The sequence below is a fragment of the Mesocricetus auratus genome, unplaced genomic scaffold, assembly GCF_017639785.1.
Source record: "Mesocricetus auratus isolate SY011 unplaced genomic scaffold, BCM_Maur_2.0 Super-Scaffold_100013, whole genome shotgun sequence".
Classification (NCBI taxonomy): domain Eukaryota; kingdom Metazoa; phylum Chordata; class Mammalia; order Rodentia; family Cricetidae; genus Mesocricetus; species Mesocricetus auratus.
Window position 1 is genome coordinate 36688774 of NW_024429196.1, and position 21660 is coordinate 36710433.

Consider the following 21660-nt stretch of genomic DNA (forward strand, 5'->3'; position numbering starts at 1 on the left):
CACATGGCAGGGAGCATGTGTAGAAATCAGGACTTTTTGCAGTTCTCTTCCACCATGTGTGTATGAAAGGTAAGTTTCAGGTTATCACTTGGTAGTAAGTGACTTTAACCACTAAGCCATCTCACTAACTCCTGGTTACTTTTCTGTTACTATGGCACTATACTTGTCAATAAACACTTAAAGGGCTAAGGAGATAGTTCAGTCAGTAAAATAATTTCCATACAATCACAGTGACTTGAAATGAATCTTCAGAACCAGTGGATGATGCTTGTTATCCCATGATTGAAGAGGCAGACACAGGTTGATTCCTGGGACTTAATAGCCAGCCAGTCTAGCCTACTAGACAAGCTTCAGTCATTGAGAAACTGCCTACAAAAGAAAGGTGGATGTCTCCTAAGGAATATAGCACTCAAGGTTGACCTCTGGTCTCTACACATTTTACACAAATACCTGCCCCAAACACACTGGAGTAAGGATTTTTTTGACTCAGAGTCTCTGCAAAGACAGTCTTTCATTGCAAAGAAGGCAGGGCACAACCACCTGGAACATGGTTGGGGAGCCTATGGCTGCCACTTCTTATGTCTTGGTGGATTGGGAAGAAGAGGGAACTCTAGTCAGAGTCAGAAGTAGGTATTACCTCCAATGGCCCTCCCCGCCACAGTACTTCTTTCAGTCAGCTAGACCATAGACCTAAAGATCTACAACCTTCTAAATCAGCACCACCAACTGGGACAAAGTATTTAAACACATATAAGGGGAAGTTTATACTCAAGCTGTAAAAAATAGCAAGTTGCAGGAGCAAATTAGAAAAATCCTGAACAATAGCATTCTATGTATCCACACAGGCATAAGCCTCACGTGTGTGGGCTCTTTAGTTCATCCAAAGCAACAATCCTGCCTACCTTTCCTGTATTCAGCTGTTACTGTTGTCTTTCTCTACATGCCTTTGAAATATGTCTCATATCCAGGACTCCTGGGGCCCACCACAGCAAGGTCACATTGGCTGAAGATACTGAGTAAAGTCTTTCAGAGCCTGAACACTTTCTCCTTTTGTATATTTGCCCAGGACCTAAGAAAGTGTTCTTGACATCAGAGAACTTTGATTATCATGGGATGGAGTAGGTAGAGTATGGTTGGGTTGTTTTAATGCAGCTCCCTCAAGATGTGCAGAAGGTTGAGCCCTGGGAAAAGAGCCTTCTGTGTACCTGCTCCAGGCTTTACATTTGCCTCCAGGCTCTTATAACACTACATGCTCTCTCTCTTCCTCTTTCCTTCAGTTTATGCTACAGGCATGTTGAAGTTGGCACTTGCTGTTACCCAGAAGGCTGCAGAGATGTGATGGGAAAGTGTCCATAAACAAGGCCTTTTATAATGAAAGCCAAGGAGGAAGCTCTCTGTCAAGGTCACCTTTGAATTCCACAAGTCAACAGTTTGGCAATTATCATGCAGAGACTGTTTTTCAGCAATCTACTGGAGTCACTTATGTGAGATGACATTAAAGACCTGAGTCACACCTAGAATGACTCAGTGCCCTGGCTTTGGGGCCAATCAACTTGAGACTCTGTATTTCCTGTTAATAAGTTCTACAGTTATTTTCTCTCACAGTTTTTACCTCATGATTTTCCCTTGATTATCATTCTATCTTTTTAAAAATATTCTCTGAACTTGTACATTACAATTAATACACACAAACCACACACACACACACACACACATAGGGAATAAAGGGTCAACAATCTTGCCTATAAAAATTAATCAATTAAAACAAATTGTGAAAAATCTTTATTATGTGAAATACAAGAGAACACAGAAGGAACTTCCCCATCTCAGATCCGATGGAAAAGTGCACCAGAATATACTCCTGAAAATGTAGAGTACAAAGCAGAATGATTTCAGTTATGTTTCTGACCAATATTCTCATCATGTTAACATTGGCCTGGGCCTGCCATCTGTTCCCTAGAATGGCTATAGACACACAAGTTGTTGCTAAGAATTTTGATTGGTGGTAAATGGATGCCTGGAGGAGTGTGCTCCTTAAAGTGGCCCAATTCCTAGTAAAAGTCTGCAGGAACAGTTTTATCCAGCTCAGCCCAGGATAAAACAACCCTGCTCCAAATTGTCCATGGAGGAAATAGATTATGTTCTTCAGTGACCAGTTGAATCTGCTTTCCATGAGAAAGGCCTATGTGCATAAAACTCTTCCCACTTTGAAACAAAGGAACCATAAACTAAGCTACTGAAGAACACACAGGATTTAAAAAAGCAAATCTTTGGTTTACCTATGGCAGGGTATGGTACAAAAAGATAAAAGCCAAATCCTCCATCATGAAAGAGTTCCCATGAGACAAATGAATTCGTTATTCACTGTCCCATTTTAAATAACTGGGCAGTAATTACATGGGTTGAATCCATTTCCACCAGAAACAGAAGAGAGAAAGAGAGCACTTGCAGTGTCAAAGGACTCCTAGACAGGATAAATCCTTCCCATGAGGGCAAAGACCAGTGTGCTTCCTTAGTATTCTTGTAGCCTTGGTTTCTTGTGTTCCTCTGAACAGGACTGAGCCATCATCGATAAAACAATGCTCAGTTAGCTTACATCACAGCACGTTCTTACCACAGTTCTTTTTTCTGAGCTTGCAATAGGTCATATCTTTCCTGTCTTCTATAACAGCTCTAGACAGAGACAGTATTGCTGAGTTTTTCTTTCATAATGAGTGGATGCCACAGCCACGTACTCACCCAGCAAGTCAAGTTCTATGAATTAATTTGTTTCAGTCTCTGCCTAGAACTTAAGCATGCCTCCCCTCTACCCAGTAAACAAGATCATAAGTGGTCTTCCCAAGGCCATATCACTTCCAAAACCTAGTTTAAGGGCTTCAAGAATGCTCTTGACTTATTGAGTAGTACGAGCTTGAATCGTGACTAAATGAGAAATGAGGGAAGAACAGGCATGTATACATGGATACATAGTTACAGAAATCATGAAGGAAATAGTAAGTCTTCCTAAGAGATAGAACATCTTTTTGCTTTAGATCTTGGATTAGGCCTGTTAAAATCAGACTTTAGGTTAGTTTGTAGAACACATGAAGAGTTGTTCCCTGAGTAGTCAACTACTTCTAGGTTAAGGACATCAACTTTTTGCTTTGTTCTACAAAATGCGAGTACTTTAATAAAGCAAAGAATTATATTCTCTCCTAGACCTTCAATTTTCTTCTAGGGAATTCCTGTCAGGAATCAAATACTTTTTAACCTGTTCATATCTTAGGGAAGCATGACTGTGGGTAAAGCACTTTCCACACAAGTGTGAGAACCAGAGTTCAGACCCCAGTGCTAACATGAACCTGGGAGCAGTAATGTGTACCTACAAACCCCAGGATCACAGAGAGACAGAAGAACCTTTGGACATGCACAAGCTCAAGTGCCTGATAGAATATGCAGCAAACAACAAAGAGATCCTGTCTCAAACTAAAACCCAGTGCTGTCTGCCCTCCAAATATGCACCATGGCCTGCATGCGCCCTCACTCAAACACAATGCACACATGCTTACATGTGAGCACACACAACATCAAAAGTTCAATAACCTATAAAGTAACAATCAAAGGGACCAAGACCAAGGAAATTAACAAAAGTTATGCATTTTTCATCTGCCAAGGCAGTAGAGTCATTTCCCTTCTTTCCTTTAGAATGTTTATGACAGATATTTCACTATTGTTATTGAACATATTCCTTTCACAAAAGGTATGGAGAGAATTAAAGGTGTGAGATGAGTACCTGTTCAAGCAGGTGTTTCACTGTCTGCTGCCTTGGAGTAGACCTCATCAAGGAGACTTAATGCAGAATGGCACATATACCACAAGCATAGTAGCCAGTCCTAACAAAAGTAAGAACAGTAATCAAACATGTCAGGCCCACCCTATCAAATTGTGACCTGTGGATCTTCATCGTGTGCCTCATCAGCTAGCTTCCATAGTGAAACTTTCACTGTTACCTGTTCCTTTGTTCTCAGGAATTTCTGTGGTTCCTGCTTCTTTACCAATTCTCCAGTCTCTTATTTATAATGACAAATATCTAACAATTTGAAAAGTTTATAGCAAAAAGACCAGTACATTTTTCATGGTTTGCAAACCAGAGCCATGGTTCAATTCTACCTCTCTTACATTTACTTATTAAGGGGTCACATGTTGGACAGGCTGACTTGGAAGTCTGAATCTTCCTGCCTCTACCTCTGAACTGTTAGGCTGTGGGCATGAGCCAAGACACCTGGCTCTACTTTTGTGTCTGCGCTTTAAACCCCTGAGGATTTGATTTAGTTTGACTTGAATCTGTTAATTATCCCTCTCCCTCTCTTTTCCCTAAAGAGACTTTCCTTTTAATTTCTCCCTCTGCCTTCCCTGTCCTTCCCTCCTACCAAGTGTGTGTATAAGCATGGAGAACCAAAGAATATCCAAGTCTCCTGAACATAGACTAATTTGGGGTGACAACTTAGGGCTCCTTCCAGAAGGCCAGGGTCGCTTTTCTGTGAGATCTACAGGGAAAGAAGATGCTTTGTGGCCAAATGTGGAAATGCTCAAGACCATAGTAGCCTTGACCTATGGGTCATTACTACAACGAATTCAGAGACTGCGAAGATTGGAATAATTGGAAGCAGGGAGAGAAGGAGGGAGAAAGGGGAGCAAAGAAAAGAAAGAAGAGCAGTAAAGGGAGGGGAGAGCAGGAAGGCAGCAGGGGTAGGGAAGGAGTGACAAGGAAAGGAAGAAGAGGCAGGGAGAGGAGGAGAAGGGGGCAAAGGAAGTAAAGGGAGGGCGCAGGAATAAAGGCAGCAAGGGGTAGGAGAGGAGGGGGAAGGAAGGGAAGAAGAGGCAGGGATGTGTCAGCTCTGTGCACCCTTGGGTCCTGGGTTATATAACATGTGCATTTCCTTTTGCTTCAATGGTTCTGACTCATGTTTAGTTCATTTGCAGCCAAGGAGTCTGTTTCCTTCACATCCTAAAGCCAAGCTATAACAATTAAGAAAATTAACTAATAATTTAATTTATACAACATTGTAAGTTACCGGTAGCTGGATGTCTGAGCCAAGGTTATTCCTGGATTTTGAAAGGACACCAATAATGTGAAGTTCTCTTTTCACTACTCTGTACTGCTGTGCTATTTTAAAAAGTGTTTCTTCCTTTCTTTCCTCTCTCATTCTCTTTCTTTCCCTCACTCTCTTTCTCTCCCTCCTATTAAGCAGTGTGTTGCTTAGTTTGAATTGTCAACTTTACACAATCTAGAATCACCTAGAAAGAGCATCTCAAGGAGGGACTGCTGACATCAGGAGGGAGAACTGTGGTTGGAATGTAAAACTAAATTTAAAAAAATAAATTATAAAAAAAAATGACTTCTCAGATGTCACTGCCTGATGATGCCATCCACACTCAGTCACAGCTGGTTCCTCAACTTCACACTCAGTCACCTCCCGCCTCCTCACACAGTTTAATCACATTACCTATGGTTTCTCTGTCAGTTTCTAATCAGAGAGAAGAGGGATGCCCTGTGCAGAGAGGAGTTAGTAAGACTACTTTCTTCTTCCTCTTCCTCTTCTTCCTCTTCTTCCTCTTCCTCTTCTTCTTCCTCCTCCTCCTTCTTCTTTTCTTCTTCTTCTCCCACCTCCTCCTCCTCCTCTTCCTCTTCCTCTTCCTCCTCCTTCTTCAGATTCTTCTCCATCCTTGTCTGTAAATTGAAGATGAGATAGTTATTGAAATAAAGGCATCAAGAAATATATATATTTCTGGAAAGCTGATGCTTGTTGCACGAGAATGAGTTCAGATCCCAAGTAGTGACATAAAAGTAGGGTATGGCCATAATCCAAGTGCTGAGGTGTGTGTGTCAGGAGTGGGGGTGGGATACAGGGAACCACTGAGGCCTTATTGTCAGTCAGCCTAGGAAAAACAAAATGCAATCAAGTAAACAACAATTCCCTAAAGCAAAAATCAAAATAAAACAATAGCAAAAATCAAGGTTCAGAGAGAAACACAGTCTCTAGGAATACAGTAAGATTATAGAGGACACTTACCACCCTCTTTTGGCCTCTGCAAGTGCAGACACGGGCACACACACATGTGTACTTTTAAACACACACCATATACAAACACACAAACTACAAAGAAAAAGAAACACATACATACAAACATATACATGTATATACTTATATTTATATATTTCCTGGCACACAGCACACAAGGTAATAATGGCAATTATTGCTCTTCTCTGTAATTAGCATTAATCTTCATACCCATAACAGACCCCACTCAGCTAATTCTTTACTTTTTTCTTTTTAATCATCCTCGTAGAGGCTTTGGTATGACATTTCTATATGTGTATCTAGAATATTTTGAGAGTATTTGCTCCCTCTATGGTTGTTCCTTAACCCCTCTCTTTCCCGTTTTGTCTTAGTTCACATCCCTAACAGACTTGCTTCAGCTGCCATACCCTTACCCCATCCCAGAGTCCATTCATGAGGGAAAACACAGGTGGTATCTGTCTTTGTGTTCAACCTTTAATCAGTCATTTCTTCCTGACGTTGGCTGATAAGTGCAATGAGCTCTATCTTACAATAGGAAACCATGTCAGAATATCAGCTTCTATTGTTGCTAGGGGCCACACATTACTGCTATACCAGGGATACTCCAAGCCATTTCTGTGGCTAAATGTCACTGTGAGGTTAAATGGAGAAGGCCTTTAAAGCAGCTAGCAGAGAGCCTACTGCCAGATTTGCTCTCTTCCTCTCACATCCCACTTGCCAGTGCAGGAAAGGCCCCAGGGCACAAACACATTCTTCCAGCTGAGCACCCACCCCAGACCATCTGGGTTCCAAATGCAGACTACATCACTCACAGCTAACTCGCCTGGGGACATTCACAAAAGTTGAGTCAAAGATTAAAATAAAAAAATTAAATTCTTTTGAGTAGTACCAGCACATGGGATTTAATTACATTGTAAGTGAACTTTGATCTCACAGTCATGACAATCTTTGCATCCCCTGCATACACACACACACCCACACACACACACACACACACAGAGAGAGAGAGAGAGAGAGAGAGAGATCTGCCTAATTGCTAAGCCATTACCTATGCATTTGCTAAAGTCATCTCCTGCCACCTTCTAAGATTTTTATCCTAATGACTAGCATGCCTCCTTCTATTGGGGAAGGTTTTTCCCTTGTGCACCTTTTGCTTTATGAACATATCAAGAAATCTGGGTGGCCCCACCTATCTGTCTCACCCCTTCTGGTCTCCTTTCAAAAGAGGAAGCTGGTAAAAAGGCAGTTCCAAATTATGTGTATGTTCTAACTCAACAGTGTCTAAGCTGGTTCAACAACTAAGATCATAGGTTAGAGTCTCATACAACCAGAGGCTGAGACAGAGGCGGCCACACAGGCAGTCCACATGTGGAGAGGGATGTAACTAAAAGACAGAAGTGAGGGGCAGAGGGAGAGAAACAGAGGACAAGGGAAACTATCTTGAGGGCATGATGCTGAGCCAGCTGAGCCAGCTGCAGCTCCAGTGGTCAGACATTCATGCTCTGGACTTGCAAGAGATCTCTCCCTTTCACACCCTCACGCTTGTGGAGGTATTACACTTCAATTAAGAAGTATGACATAATGATTTTGTGTATGAAATACTGTGATACAATGGCCATAAAGCAATCAGAACATTGGAAATCCGCACTACCCAAACTCCTATTCTGATGTGAAGACACATAGGATCGATATCAGTAGATATAAGGTACATAATATAGTATCAGTAACTATAATCATGCTGTCTGTTATTTTCTGTGTGTATGTATGTGTGTGTGTGCATGTTCATGTGTTCAGATGCACATGCATGTGTGTAGGCACTCCTGTGGAGGCCAAGGAATAACCTTGGATTTTATCCACCTTTTTTTTGGTTTTTCGAGACAGGGTTTATCTGTATTGTTTTGGAGGCTGTCCTGGAACTCACTCTGTAGACCAGGATGGCCTCGAACTCACAGAGATTCGAGTCCCTACATAACAGACTATAACTTAATTTAGTGTGCAAAGTTGCTACAAACCAAGTCAGGAATATATTATTGTAATAAGTGACTGAATTCTGGTCAGTCCATATGAGAATCCAACAGTCACAGAGTCCTACTCATTAGACCATATGCAAATGAGGTAAATGCTGGCTTGTAACTGTTAGGTTTCCACTGGGTCTTACTTCAGTTTTCTCTCCACACAATCTGCTTCCTCCTGGTGTAGACCAGACACAGCTTTCTGAAGCTGTCCTAGTTCTGAGGGTACCTTCTTGGCTACATTCTGTTGCATTTAATTTATGCAAAACTTGAAGGTTCCCAGGCTGTCTATTAGATTCCAGGCCTTAACAGTCTTAGTGAAAATGTGTACCCTGATGCCTTGGGTCATGTGATTTCCCACTATTCGCCCAGAGATGACATTGGCCTCTGACCCAGATGACAGGTGTATGAGCCACAGAGAAATAAGATCTTCTGACCTTAACACATAGCCACATCAGCAAAGCTTGGGACAGAAAGCAAAGGTACATAGCCTTGGACAGGCAAGGTATCATCATGGGGTTGCTCTATGTTTACATACAAAGATCAAGATAAGGATCCGAAAAGGCTGCTGCAAAAATGCCATCTACCCATTTAGAGTCATTCCAAAGATGGTAGCAACCCAACTTAAACCCTTTCATACGTGGTTGTACTCATTTCCAACTGAATCCGTGAAAGACTATCAAAAGTCATTCCCAGCACCATTCAGTGGTACTCTGGATATTGTCAATTATCTAATGGAATACTATATAATTTTCCAAAGTCATTTGAGTCTGCTCCCTGTTTTTTGCAATGTGATAGAACACAATGAGGAAGAGTTCTGAATTTGGAAAGATGAGGAAGCTATGAAGTCGTAGTGATTACTCCCCATGGAAGCAAGCAAGTGCCTGAAATATACTGAACTGATGCCAGCCCATTTCCCAGGGTAAACTGGGTCACTTACAATTGGGATGATGGAGGCGGTGAAGGGAAGCATCCTGCAAAACTGAATGGTAACCATTTCCTTCCTTGGAAGCCTCCGAAGTGACTTAAATGTGTTTTAAATAGAGCATTTTTCAGTTTGAAAAAAGTAATTTTAGGTTCTGCATTTCAATGTGCCAGCATGCTTGTCACATGTAGCTTGTCATGTATCTGTAGAGCAAGACATTACATTATAATATGTCAGACTGATTAGTATCTTCATAAATAAAGACCTTGGCTCTGGCTAAAACCACTTGCCCCCCCAGTACTTCACAGAACAAAGTTAATATGCAAATCTGTAAAAGTTACCTTCACCACCCAAGCTAATGAAAAGCTGCTGTACATTGCTCTGAGAAAAACCCTATCAGCACAGTCAGAAGGTCATTCAACATGCATGTGGCATACATATTTGGAATTTTCATCCATACCTCTGATGGTGATCTTAGAAAGAGTGTAAAATATTAAAACAAAGAGGAGGATATTAATTTCCATAGACTCACCTTAGAACTCATAGGAACCTTTCAAGGTTTTAAGTGTTTAATTATGTGTATGAGTGTGTGTATTTGTGTACAGGTGCCCTCAGAGGCCAAGGTAGGGCAGCGGATTCCCTGGATCTGGAGTTAGTAGAGGGTGTGAATCCCCCAATGTGGGTTCTTGGAACTGAACTCTGATCCTCTGGGAGAACAGCAAGCATTCTGTGGCACCTCAGTGGCTCTGAGAACCTCTTGAGTATAATCTAATTTATGGAGAATAATAAGTCTTATGGTACTGAGATCTGGACAAAGTTGGCATCCTAGATGACTCCATGGAATGTTGGCAGAAGTTGAGAAGTAGAAAGACAGAAACTGGATCCCCTGAGATCATCTCTGGTAAAGCCCCAGGAGGGTAGGGACTGATGATGCAATGTTGGAGGTAGACAAAAGTCAGAAAGGAACATTTTCAACACCAGCCATCTTCAGACCACAAATAAAGCACGGAGAGCATATGGTTCTGATGTGGATTGGACAAGGTCAGAGCATTGAGAAAGAGGTGCTGGAGATAGTTTATTTTAGGAGCTGTGAGCAATATAATGTCACGAAGGTTATACCGTTGGTACATCTTTATGAATTGGAGATTTGACAGCAAACTATGGATATATTTGGATGCAGCTCAATGAAAATGATGAAAGACAGGAAAAGAATGTTAAGCTTTTACTCCCCTGATCCAATAGTGACTCAGAAGTTTAACCTTTGCTGTGGGGGAGTTGAAGATGTGACAGAAAGTTCAGGTTGTACTTGACAGTAGCTCAAAAATGAATACAGGATGGTGGAGACACCAGTGGTACCCAGAGAAAGTGGAGCTGCCAGCATGTTTACAGATGTGACCAACTTTCTTTTTGAATTTCTCATAAAAGGATTTTAAAGGCAGCTAAGTAATTTATAATTGATTTGGGTACATTGGGTAGAAGCCATGTACCAATGACACAAACAAGGAATTACAGGGAAAGAAGACAAAAAGAACTCTTGGAACTATCAAGTGAGTAGAAAACATCCTAAACATGCTCTCATATACCAGAGGGAAGTGTTATTTTCCAGTATAGTTTATTACAGACAGGTCTGTTGTAAAGACTTTAGGAGTGTAATTATAGCCTGGCACAATTAGAGCTGGTCGTATTTCAAGCCACTTAAACAACAAAAAATACCATACAAAATAAAGTAATTTGCTTTACCAAAGTCCTGAAACAATAATATAGGCCATTAACAAAAGTAATAAAAGACCAATATCTAGAATATGACAAGATGGCAGGTAAAGGTGTTTGCTCCCATTTTTTGGTGACCTGAATCATCAAGAACCCACATGGTGCAAGAGAAACCAACTCCCACAAGTTGTCTTCTGATCTCTAAGTATGCACTATCAGACAGACACAGACACAGACACAGACACACACACACACACACACACACTCACATACACTGTAAATGTAAACAATGTTTCTCAGTGGTATAATAAATGTTGGGTACTTTAGTTTTCCTGCTGACACACTAAGCTGAGATGTCCTTATCTTCATCTAACAGAGAAGAAAGCTGGGCTTTAAATGGATTAGATGTCAGGCGTTGGTGGCACACGCCTTTAATCGAAGCACTCAGGAGGCAGAGACAGGCAGATCTCTGTGAGTTCAAGGCCAGCCTGGTCTACAGAGTAAGTTTAAGGACAGCTCCAAAACAATACAGAGAAACACTGTCTAGAAAAACAAAAAAATAATAAATGCATTAGACAATATTTTATATTCTGTTTGTTTTGCTTCTGTGTTCAGCACAGCTAGACTACTATCTGGTAGAAAAAGATATCTGATGAAAGCATGAAAGGAAGAATATAGAACCATTGCTGGAATGCCTAATAGTAAACATTTTCAATATATTCTCTACTTTTTATTAGAAAAAGGAACCATGAAATACAAACACGTGGGTCCTACTGTTCAAAATTCTGAGCAGCTAACATAGCAAGGCATTTCTTCCTTTATATCTGAACATGTCTGTCTCTATCTCTCTGTCCCTCTGTCCCCCTGTCCCTCTGTCACTCTCCCACCTCCTAGTCTCTCTGTGTTTATATGTATGTGTGTGTTAACAGGATCTCACTATGTATCCCAGGATGGCCTTGAACTTGGGGATCTTCCTCACTCAGCCTCTCAAATGTTGAAAGTCCATAATATTTTTTCAGTGTTGATGGATAACTGGAAGGGATATATGCCAAAATAACTTGAAATCCCATGAATAGAGAAACCCTCAGCTGGGTCTTCATTTATCAAAACAAAAAATATACCTGAATATAAGATAAACTTTAAAAAGTAATCCAACAAATCATGGCAGTGCACATCAGTGGAGTGGTCACAAAAATCTCAACTTTATAAATAAACACCAAAAGATAGACATCACAATGTTATTAAGGATACAGAATAAAGAGAGGGAGGAAGGTAAGGAGGGGAAATGACAGAGAGAAAGAAAATGAGCTTCTCCACAAGAGTGGGACAGTTTCAGAAGATTCAAAATGAGAGCTGAGAAAGGTTAAGGTCAGAATTATGTGACCTAGACAATGCCTGCTGTATCACAGCCTGGAAATGCTATGTCCTAAATTTTTTGTGTGTCTTTATCAACTGAGCAGTCAAAATGCCTCATATTGTTGGGTACTAGTAGCAGAACATGTGATTCTGAGACACAGTGGAGGCAGCATCAGACAGCTATGGCTATTTGGAAACTGATCACGGCTCACTTCTTCCATCACTTATTTCCAGGGGCACATGTGTCTAAAACTCATGGCCAAGGCAAGCACAGTTCGTATTTTCATGCACACAACTTCTTCATGCAGAAGCAGGTATGCCTCCTCCAATTGTTTCTATCAGGTTTGTAAAGCCAGGAAAGACTTTCAGCACCATGGAGAGTTCTATGGAAGTACTGTGTGCAAAGAAAAGCCTCAAGAGCTGAGGCATCAACCCACATAGGAATAAAGGTATCCCAAAACCAATCTAATTGGCAATGCCTTGCAGGAGAGCTAAAAGATCATAGTCAACCAGAAAATGTGTTGCTAAGACATACCTTGAAATTCCATCACAAATTCAAACATACACAAAACTACTTAAAAATCTTTTGTCAGTTGATATATTAGACTGGGTTCTGTAGAAGAACAGATAAATATGTATACACATGTACCATGTACACACACACACACACACATACAATCACTTAGAATGTTTACATGATAGAGGCTGAGAAGTTGGTAGCTTCTCAGTGCATGAAAAGGGAGACTTCAGCAGTACCAAGCTAGTATTGAAGGCCTGACAAAAACCTGGAAAGCTGCTAACCTTCATTCCACATCAGAGGACAGAAGAAGCTGGAGTCTGATGTATTAAAGGCCATGGAAATATACAGCATATGGCAATAAGTAATTCAGAAGTCGACCCACCAGACAAATGACTCTGGTTTAGGTTAATCCTCTCCAGGCAAGGCCTGAAAGAGCATTGACTCTGGAAACTGTTGCTCATTTTTGCTTTAGCAGCTTGTTGTCTCCCCAATACCTTCATTGTAATGTGTAATTTCATGTGATGTGTGTATGTAATCTCATTAAGACATCTCAATCTTATGGGCACACATATATGTGGATAGTCAGGAAGGTAACTTTTCATTTATTATATAATTTTGGTGTATAGAATATGTACTGGGACATGCTTCATAACTAGATCTATTTGTTCCACGAGGACTAGAGACTCTTAAAACCTGCTTTTTTGTTCAGATTAAATGCACACAATTAGCTCATTTTTTTACCTCAGAGTAAGTTTAAACTAAAGACTTTTATAAATAGATCATAAGTTTCAGGTTTTACATCTATGCACAAGGTTAGAATCACCGGTGTTTAGCCAGGGTTATTATGCAAAGCACCCTAAGAAAAGCTTGTCAATACTTTGCTTGCCAGGTTTAGCTGACAAAAGACCTATGCCTCATGCTCAACTCACTCGATACTGTGCTCCTGCTCTGGCCACAGTCTTACTCCTGTAACATTGGAACTCTGTTTTGCCATGGTAAAGGGCTCTGCCCTTAGCACTCACCCAAAGGAATATGCTTTTGACCAATATATGTAACTCTTATAATTTCTTTATTATTTCTCAAGCCTCCTGTAAAAGACAGATTTAAGGCTAAAGGAAAAGAAGTTAGGAGGAATTAGAAGTAGGATAGGAGAATTAGAATAGAAGCAGGACAACAAAGAGACTGATTTGGAAAAGTAAGGAGAATTTGTTCATTAACCCCCAGATTAAAAAACAAAACACTTTACTTGCTGTAGCATCTTGTCAGAACCCTGAAGAGAGTCTTCGGGCTGGACCCCAAAAGCTCTCATTACTGATGTCAGTGAAGGCTAGTTAAACTCACCAGAAAGAAACACAGGCAGGCTACAAGACTTTTTCCTTGGACCTCTCTACATATGGGACACCCATCAGAAAGTGTCACCTATTCGTGGGAAAGGTCTTCATTTGCAGGTTAGTCCTTCCTAGAAATGGTCATAAGGATCTGCATCACTATTAGTTGATTCTAGATATCATCAAGTTGACAATCAAGATTAAACAATAGTGATCAACATAGCAAAAAATTAAGGGCTAGTCAGAAAACAAGAGTACCTCCTCCTCACTGCATCAGCAACCAAGGCAGCCACATGCCCCACCTATACCTGGAGGAGGAGGTGAGTGTCTGAGCTCCCGGTTAGACAGCCCTGCTCCCTAGGTCTCTAGGTCATACCACAAGGGCACATCCTGTATACCAACCCATGTATCACAGCCCCAGTGACTGGGCAGCAGCATTCTCCCCATGCCCCACCCAACCATTCCCCCACTGTAACAGCAACCAAGGGAGCCACACACCCTACCTGCATTTGGAGGAAGAGGTGTCCACCTCAAGACCCAGCAATACCACTTTTGGGTATATACCCAAAGGATACACAATCATGTCACAAGGACATTTGATCAACCATGTTCACAGTAACATTATTTGCAATAGCAAAAAACCTGGAAACAAACTAGATGCCTATGAACAGAAGAATAAATAAAGAAAATATGGTACATTTATAAATTGGAGTACTACTCAGTGGTAAAAAAAAAACAATGACATCTTGAAATTGGCAAAATGGATGGAACTAGGAAAAAAAATCCTAAGTGCGCTAACCCAGACCCATAATGACAAACACAGTATGTACTTACTAATAAGTAGATATTAAATGTAAAGCAAAGGATAACCAGGCTACAATCCACAACCCCAGAGAAGCTAGGTAAAAAGGGGGACATACATGGAGGGCCCCAGAAAGGGAAAATGGTTAAGATCTCCTGGGTAAACTGGGACAGGGATAGAAGGGAGGGATGGGGTATGGGAACATGAAGGATCAAGAAGACTGAATTGGTGGAGTGACAGAGGGAGTGCCAATGTCCAGTAACTGATGGAAAGCAGTTGCAGTGATCCATAGCCAAACACTGGGCTGAGCTCCTGGAGTTCAGTTCAAGAAAGGGAGGAGGGATCATAAGATCAAAGGTCAAGAACATGATGGGGAAAACCACAAAGACAACTGACAACCCCCCTCCCCCAGCTAGTGGAAGCTCATGGACAGCTAGGGAACCTACCTGGGATCAAACTAGATCCTATGAATGTGTGTGACAGTTATGTGGCTTGATCTGTTGGTGGGGTGGCAGTAGCACTAGGACATATCCCAGGTGTATGAACTGACTTTTTGGAGCTCATTCCTTATGGTGAGATACCTCACTTAGCTTCCATTCAGGGGGGAGTGGCTTGGTCCTGCCTCAACTTGGTATGCCAGACTTTGTTGCCTCCCCAAGGAAAGCTTTACCCCCTCTGAAGAGTGCATGGGGGAGTGAAAAGGGGGAATTTGGGGAGATGGGAGAAGGGGAGGGAAAGGGAACTGGGGTTGATACGTAAAATGAAAAATAACTTTTAAATAAAAAAAGGGACTGCACACTGAAAGTTTGACCATCCTCCAGTGAATATATGGACAAATTGGATTTGGTATCTTTTTCTTCGTCTTTTGTATTGGGGGAGATCACAAAGGTGTGTCATGGATCTGGGAGGACTGGAAAGTGAATGTGATCAGGGCTGTATTATGTGAAATTTCAAAATAATAAATAAATAAATATACTATGTTAGAAAAACAAAAAAGTACCTCCCCCCATACATTCCTCCCTTCCTGCTTCTCCTTTCCTAAAAGCCATCATGTGAGTGTCAAGTTGCATGTATCTCAGTGGAGCCCCAGAGTGGGCACAGAAAACCAAGAATACTGAGGAGAGCTTCACAGGAAGTGTGAGAAAGAAGGTGTGGGAAGTTCCTGGGAGGAAATAGTTACTAAGCTGGAAGGTGGTCGAGCTGGCCAGAAAAACTGTCTCTGTGTGGCTGAGTGAGACCTGGAATCCCAGGGATATAACACCCTGGAGAAGGTGATGGGAATCCTCAAGCAGAGGACAGTGTTGCCATGGGTTCTAAGGTACATAATAAAGTAGTGAATCAGTGGAGGGTAAACAGTCTCCTAGGAATTGAGTTGCAAGTAAGTAGAGAAGTGAGCCTGGCTCTTCAGAGTCAAACTGGGTAAGTAGGATCAGGAAAAGTCATTAATAATAGATATATGGAGATAAAAATGTGTGCAGCCTAAACACATATACATTGGCTCTGTCTACTCTATGTAGTTTTACTTGAGAGTTTGGATGTCTCTATTTATCTTGTCTCATTTCTCTGACCAGGTTGTAAAGTGCAAAAGACTATAGTAGACAGTATTGGAGGTTGTTTTGTCTCTGCTGTTAGTGGGTATTGTGCATTCGGCAGCATAGAGTATTTTCATAGTTTGGTGCTTTTGTAGACGCTGTTCTGAGGCTGGGAAATTTCTTCACTTCTATGTTCCTTTCAATCACAAAATAGAATTGTAATAGTGTTTCAGTATCTATTGAGATTATTTTCTTATGCGTTGTTTGTGTTTAAAGAAACTAACCCATTTTGCAATGTTTTACTTTCCCCTGTGTGTTTTGAGTAGTTTTTTCCTCTACATATTTTAAGTGCACCTATGCAATCTAAACTTCTATTAGCTTTGTCTTGTGTATATTTCACCTCAGATGTTTTACTGTTAGGCTATTCTATTCATATTCGTTTCTGTTGCTAGAATAACAAAGTACCACAAATCTGACATCTTGAAGCAATACTCATTTGTTATATCATAGTTTGGGAAGGCAGGGACCCTACACCTTCTAATCGTTTGGATGATGTAGGCACACTTGTTCCTTTCTGGAGGCTCAAGGGTGAATCCATTCCCCACAGGCTGCACTGAATTCCACAAGCTATAAGACAGAGGCTTCTGTATTCTTTCTGGCTGTCAGCCAAGACCATTCACTAATCCTAGAGGTCAACTGGACATGCATTTCCTGGCTTTCTTCTTCCATCTTCAAAGTCAACAACACATAGCTCAGACTCTTTTTGTACTGCAAATCTCTCCACTGCCACTTCCTGACTTTTCCCTTCCCTACTTCCATGCTGACAGTGTCTTGGGTGCTTCAGTGCTGTCTACACAGAGTATGTTTTCTCTTGTTCATTTTCTCTCATTCTCCCCTCCTCCTCGCCATCCCCAGGCTCTGAGAATTATCTCCCTTCTTGTTCCAAGTACTAAAAACTAATCAGCATGGGCAATTTTTATTATGAAACAACATATTAAAGTTTAAATCCTTTCAGAAAGCTCACAGGCAGAGCTTAAACATTTGCAGCAACAACTCACATTTTTCTGTGACTTCCCAGGTTCATAAAAAAATTGTTGATTAATACCTTTTGGTTTTCATGCAAGTTTTCTCCACTTTATTTTATGTTTATTCTTTTAGGCACTTTATAGTTTTCAATATCAGGTATGTTTGTTAAGGAAACTATTTTTTATTGTGCCACCTTATTGATTATTTTGTTTAGTCTTATTTGACATATTGTTTTGTAAGACATATAGTCATCCATACATTTTTCTTTCATGCCAATGCTTGTATCAATTCTATTTTATTATTTTTCTTGTCTTATTACATTAGAAACTACTATCTATCACAGCTTATGTAATGGGCAATTTAAGTCATATGATAGTAGTAAATAAAGTCATAGCCAAAATTTAAATCTATCTGTACTTATAACTTCACAGTTTAATCTGTAGGCTCCCAAATACTAGACATTGTGGTAGAGGGAATATTTTTCCTCCTTGACATGGGCAAGGAAGCTAAATATTAAAACTTGGTGACCTAATCTTTAAAAAATTATTTGACCTTATGAAATCTTCTTTATAATGTTATCCAAAACTTCTAAGAAAATATGAACTAAAGTCGTGTTACTCATGATGAATGATATAACCTCAACAGTGAAATAACTGATGGATAATTATGAAAACCAGTGTTCGCTACAGAAATGGGCTCAACACCAAAACAAACTATCTGATGGGCATCCTTTATTACTCAGGAATAAAGCAGACTTTGTCTCTTTATTCATAAAGAGTATGTTCAACTGTACATACCAAACCTGATTATGTATTGATCCTCCTGGGGATTCCCTTGGCACAAAAGTCAGTGAGCATCTCCCATCTTTACTCAAAACTTTCCTAACTCTCTGATTTCCTGTTGAAGTCTGTAAGGAGCCTGTGATTGCTCACACTGTTCTACTTGATATAGGATATTGGAGGCTAACAGGAAATCTACATTTGAGACTGACAAGATGATTCAGTGGTTAGGGACTCTGGTTGGGGATCTAAACAAGCTACATCCTGCTCTTGAAAACACGCCAGATGAACATCTAAGGATGGGGCAAGTGGGCTATGTGATCAAAGGGCATTTAGAAAGCTTTAGCTAAAACCACAAGGCTGAGCATATCCTATGAATCATAGGGAAAATGGCTTCAGGAAAAAAAAAACAGAGGCAAACTGAAGATCTTAAGGATTTCTACATGTGTTGAAGCTTGTGTAGGGACCCAGTATGATCACAGTATCATTCCTGGGAATGAGTGAAAGAGAGTATTTCTAGGATGACTGTCATGCTCTTAATTGAAACTGTCCTCTATAGACTCATGTTTGAAAACCTAGTCAACAGCTAGTAGTGCAATTTTGAAAGGCTGTCGAACCTTTTGGACATGGATCCAACTGGTAGATGTAGGGCCATAGGGAGCAGGGCTGACCTCTCTGCTTCCTAATGGTTGAAATATGAATAAACAAAATATAACCGCTTCCACCACTGTGGATTCATTGTCACCACACATCCTGCCCTGATGGACTGCAACCCTCAAACCTTGAGCCAAAATAATCCTTTCTCCCATAATTTGTTTCAGCTCAAGTATTCAAGAATGGAGATGATAAACATACCTCACACAATCATTTCTTGATTCTGAGTCAGGCAGCCTGATGAATCAGAGAGGCAGAGAGTTATGCTGTGTCTGAGAACCCCTGAAATGTTTCCTGGATGGATAAATAATGCTGATAAGATTGAGTTTCTTTTCCTTTGTTTTTCAGACAGTGACTCACCTATCGAAGGCTGACCTTGAACTATGTAACTTTCAGCTTCCATCTTGGGGCTGAAATTGCCCCATACACCACCATACTTAGTTTTACTATATTCTCTTTGATGGTCTTAGAGTGATGTCCTGTTCTATTGGTCAATGTTAAAGAATAGACAAGAATAGCTTGCACAAGTGACCCACCTGAATTTTTATTTTTCTTCCCATACTGATGTGTGGGCAAAGTCTATTGACTAAGCGAAGCTTCATTCCCCTAATCCCAATCCCAATGTCTGTCTCTCTTCTTTCTTTTTTTTTTTTTTAGTATTTCTACCACCTCCCAGGAGCTGTCAGTAAAATGCACAAGACCTCAACCAATCTATGAATTTACTTCCTTTGTCTCTTACCTGTACTGTTGCTTTGTGTTGACTTGAATGTCGACATTATAAATAGAAGATCTGAATGTACCCACAGACTTTTTATCTTGGACAATGAATTTTTCTCCAGTGCACCTTCCTCTATAGTGTGTCATGGCACTGGGCTAGGTGCTCTTTGATGTGGTAGATAGCTGACCTCATCTATTTGACTCAGACTCTTTAGGGCATAAGGTCCTATCTCTGAGAGAGCTTGGAAGAAATTTCTACAGTATAGCAAGATTTATCCCTTCCCCTAAACAAAAGTGATACTGAGAGGCAAACAGAAAAGTCGGGTTCTATAGCTCAGACAACATGATGATAAGGCATAATAGAACATGTGATGTATTGTTGATAGTCCTGATGGTGCATGGCACATAACACATGTTTTACTTATGTCTGTGTATTTAATTTTGTCATTTGTGTTCTACCTCTCTTTCATATTAAGTTATGAGGTAGATTGTAATTATTACAGAAAAATTCACTTCCCAGAGCAAGGAAGACTTCTTTAAAGTGAATGATGTATAAAAATTTAAAAACTGGAAAGAGTAAATTCTGTCATTTAATTATCCTACAACATAGAAAGAACAAGTGTGGAGCTGAGTGCCCAATGAACCAGAGTCTCCATAGCTACAAATACTGCTACATGTGTCTGGCTGTAAAAGGTCTCAGTGGTGTCTGGGTTTGTCCTACACACAACTCAGTTAAAAGATTGGGATTTTATGATTCCCTGGTAAAAGTGAAATGGAGAGAGAGAAAAATAGGACAATGAAGTTAGTTAAATAGTTTAATTAGAGCCATTTTACAATTCTAAAATTAACAAGCAAACTTGTAATAAAAGATCTCCAATGCTCACAGAATGACCTCGCTTCCATTCTGAACCTGTCTTTTTAATTGTAAAGATTAGCATTACATTTAAAAGGACTCAAAATGAGAAAAAAAAACCATAAAACGAGTCGATGTACATGGTCACCCATGTCTTATGACACAACCAATGAAATCTCTGAATGTATATTGCTTCAGCTTGGATATCAAAAGATGGCCCGACAAGGTGTCCTTAACCCACAACTGATCACAGGTGGCCAAAAGAAAAAGGGAAACCCAAGATTACTGTCACGTTGGTGATGGTTCCAACGGCTGGTAGATGACACTGACTCCAGAAATATGAAGAAGCCCATGGTCCTTTGTTACTATGGATGTAATTATCATGGAAGTTCTGTGTTGATAAACATGTTCCTGAAGGCTTTCTTTGTTCATTTAAACTTGCATAATAAACATGCAATGAATTATTTCTTTTGAAAGTTGTATTTTTGCAGTCTTTTTGTTTTCATACAAAGATTTCATAAGTTGCCACATTGCATCAGAGTGTTTACCAAAAGTAGGGAGGGTAAAGGTGACATAGCTAAATGAGAAGAGCCTCCTTCTGTCCTGAGACACACCACCCAACTTTTGAAAAAGGTACATACAAGTTTTTTTACCTTCCCCCACCAAAGAAAAGAACAAAGGAAAAATAAAATATAAAACCAAAAATCACAAAACCAACCTAGCTAAGAAAAAAAAGGTTGACATAAAGAAAATAAAGGTGTTTGTCATGCACATTATCTTCTGCATAGCTCAACCCACTTATAGTAAGGCACTATTTCCCTTTGCAACTGGTGTCCATGGTGACCTGTTAAGTGCTACAGTGCTCTATGACCCTCAGACACTTCCTTCTGGGATGGCGAAATAAAGAGCCAGGGTGAGTGTGGCTGCCATGCTTGGCTGCGCAGGTCTGGCAGCTCCTGGAGACTCCATGACCCTCAGGGGAAGCTGTCCATGGGTGGTATGGTAGAGTGTCCACAATGGATTTCTTTCCAGGGTTCCTGTTTAGTCTGAGTGTGGATTTTGATGGTTCTTCAGTCTTTACTTCTAATGTAGATACATGAGGTTGGGGGTGGACAACAGTCAGGTCCTCTGAGACTGAGCATCAGTGCTCTCAGCACAGGATGCTGGCAAGTGAAAATATGAGCAGGTGTCCCACAGGATGGTGGGGGGGAGAGAGATTGCTTTTGGTTTTCAGAAACAATCAAGGTATGTTATTAATTTAACTGATCTTCATACTGTTTCCGGAAACAATCCCCTGCTGGAAAAAACTCCCAACACCTCTCTTGGTACATCTTCCATACATAAGATTCCTGTAAACAGAGGAAATCAATATGTTAACCTGGTC

At 40.5% G+C, this 21660-nt stretch overlaps 1 protein-coding gene across 11 annotated transcripts in view; it reads right to left on the minus strand.

Moving 5' to 3' along the window:
• Nucleotides 1–20225: 20225 nt before the first annotated feature.
• Nucleotides 20226–21660, minus strand: part of Ryr2 (ryanodine receptor 2) — a 575348-nt gene continuing 573913 nt past the window's right edge. For all 11 annotated transcript variants that reach the window (XM_040755590.1, XM_040755588.1, XM_040755595.1 and 8 more), the window contains one exon: nucleotides 20226–21625. In XM_040755590.1, the coding sequence (XP_040611524.1) occupies nucleotides 21530–21625 (96 nt within the window). In that variant the 3' untranslated portion in view covers nucleotides 20226–21529. The remainder of the gene's footprint in view (nucleotides 21626–21660) is intronic.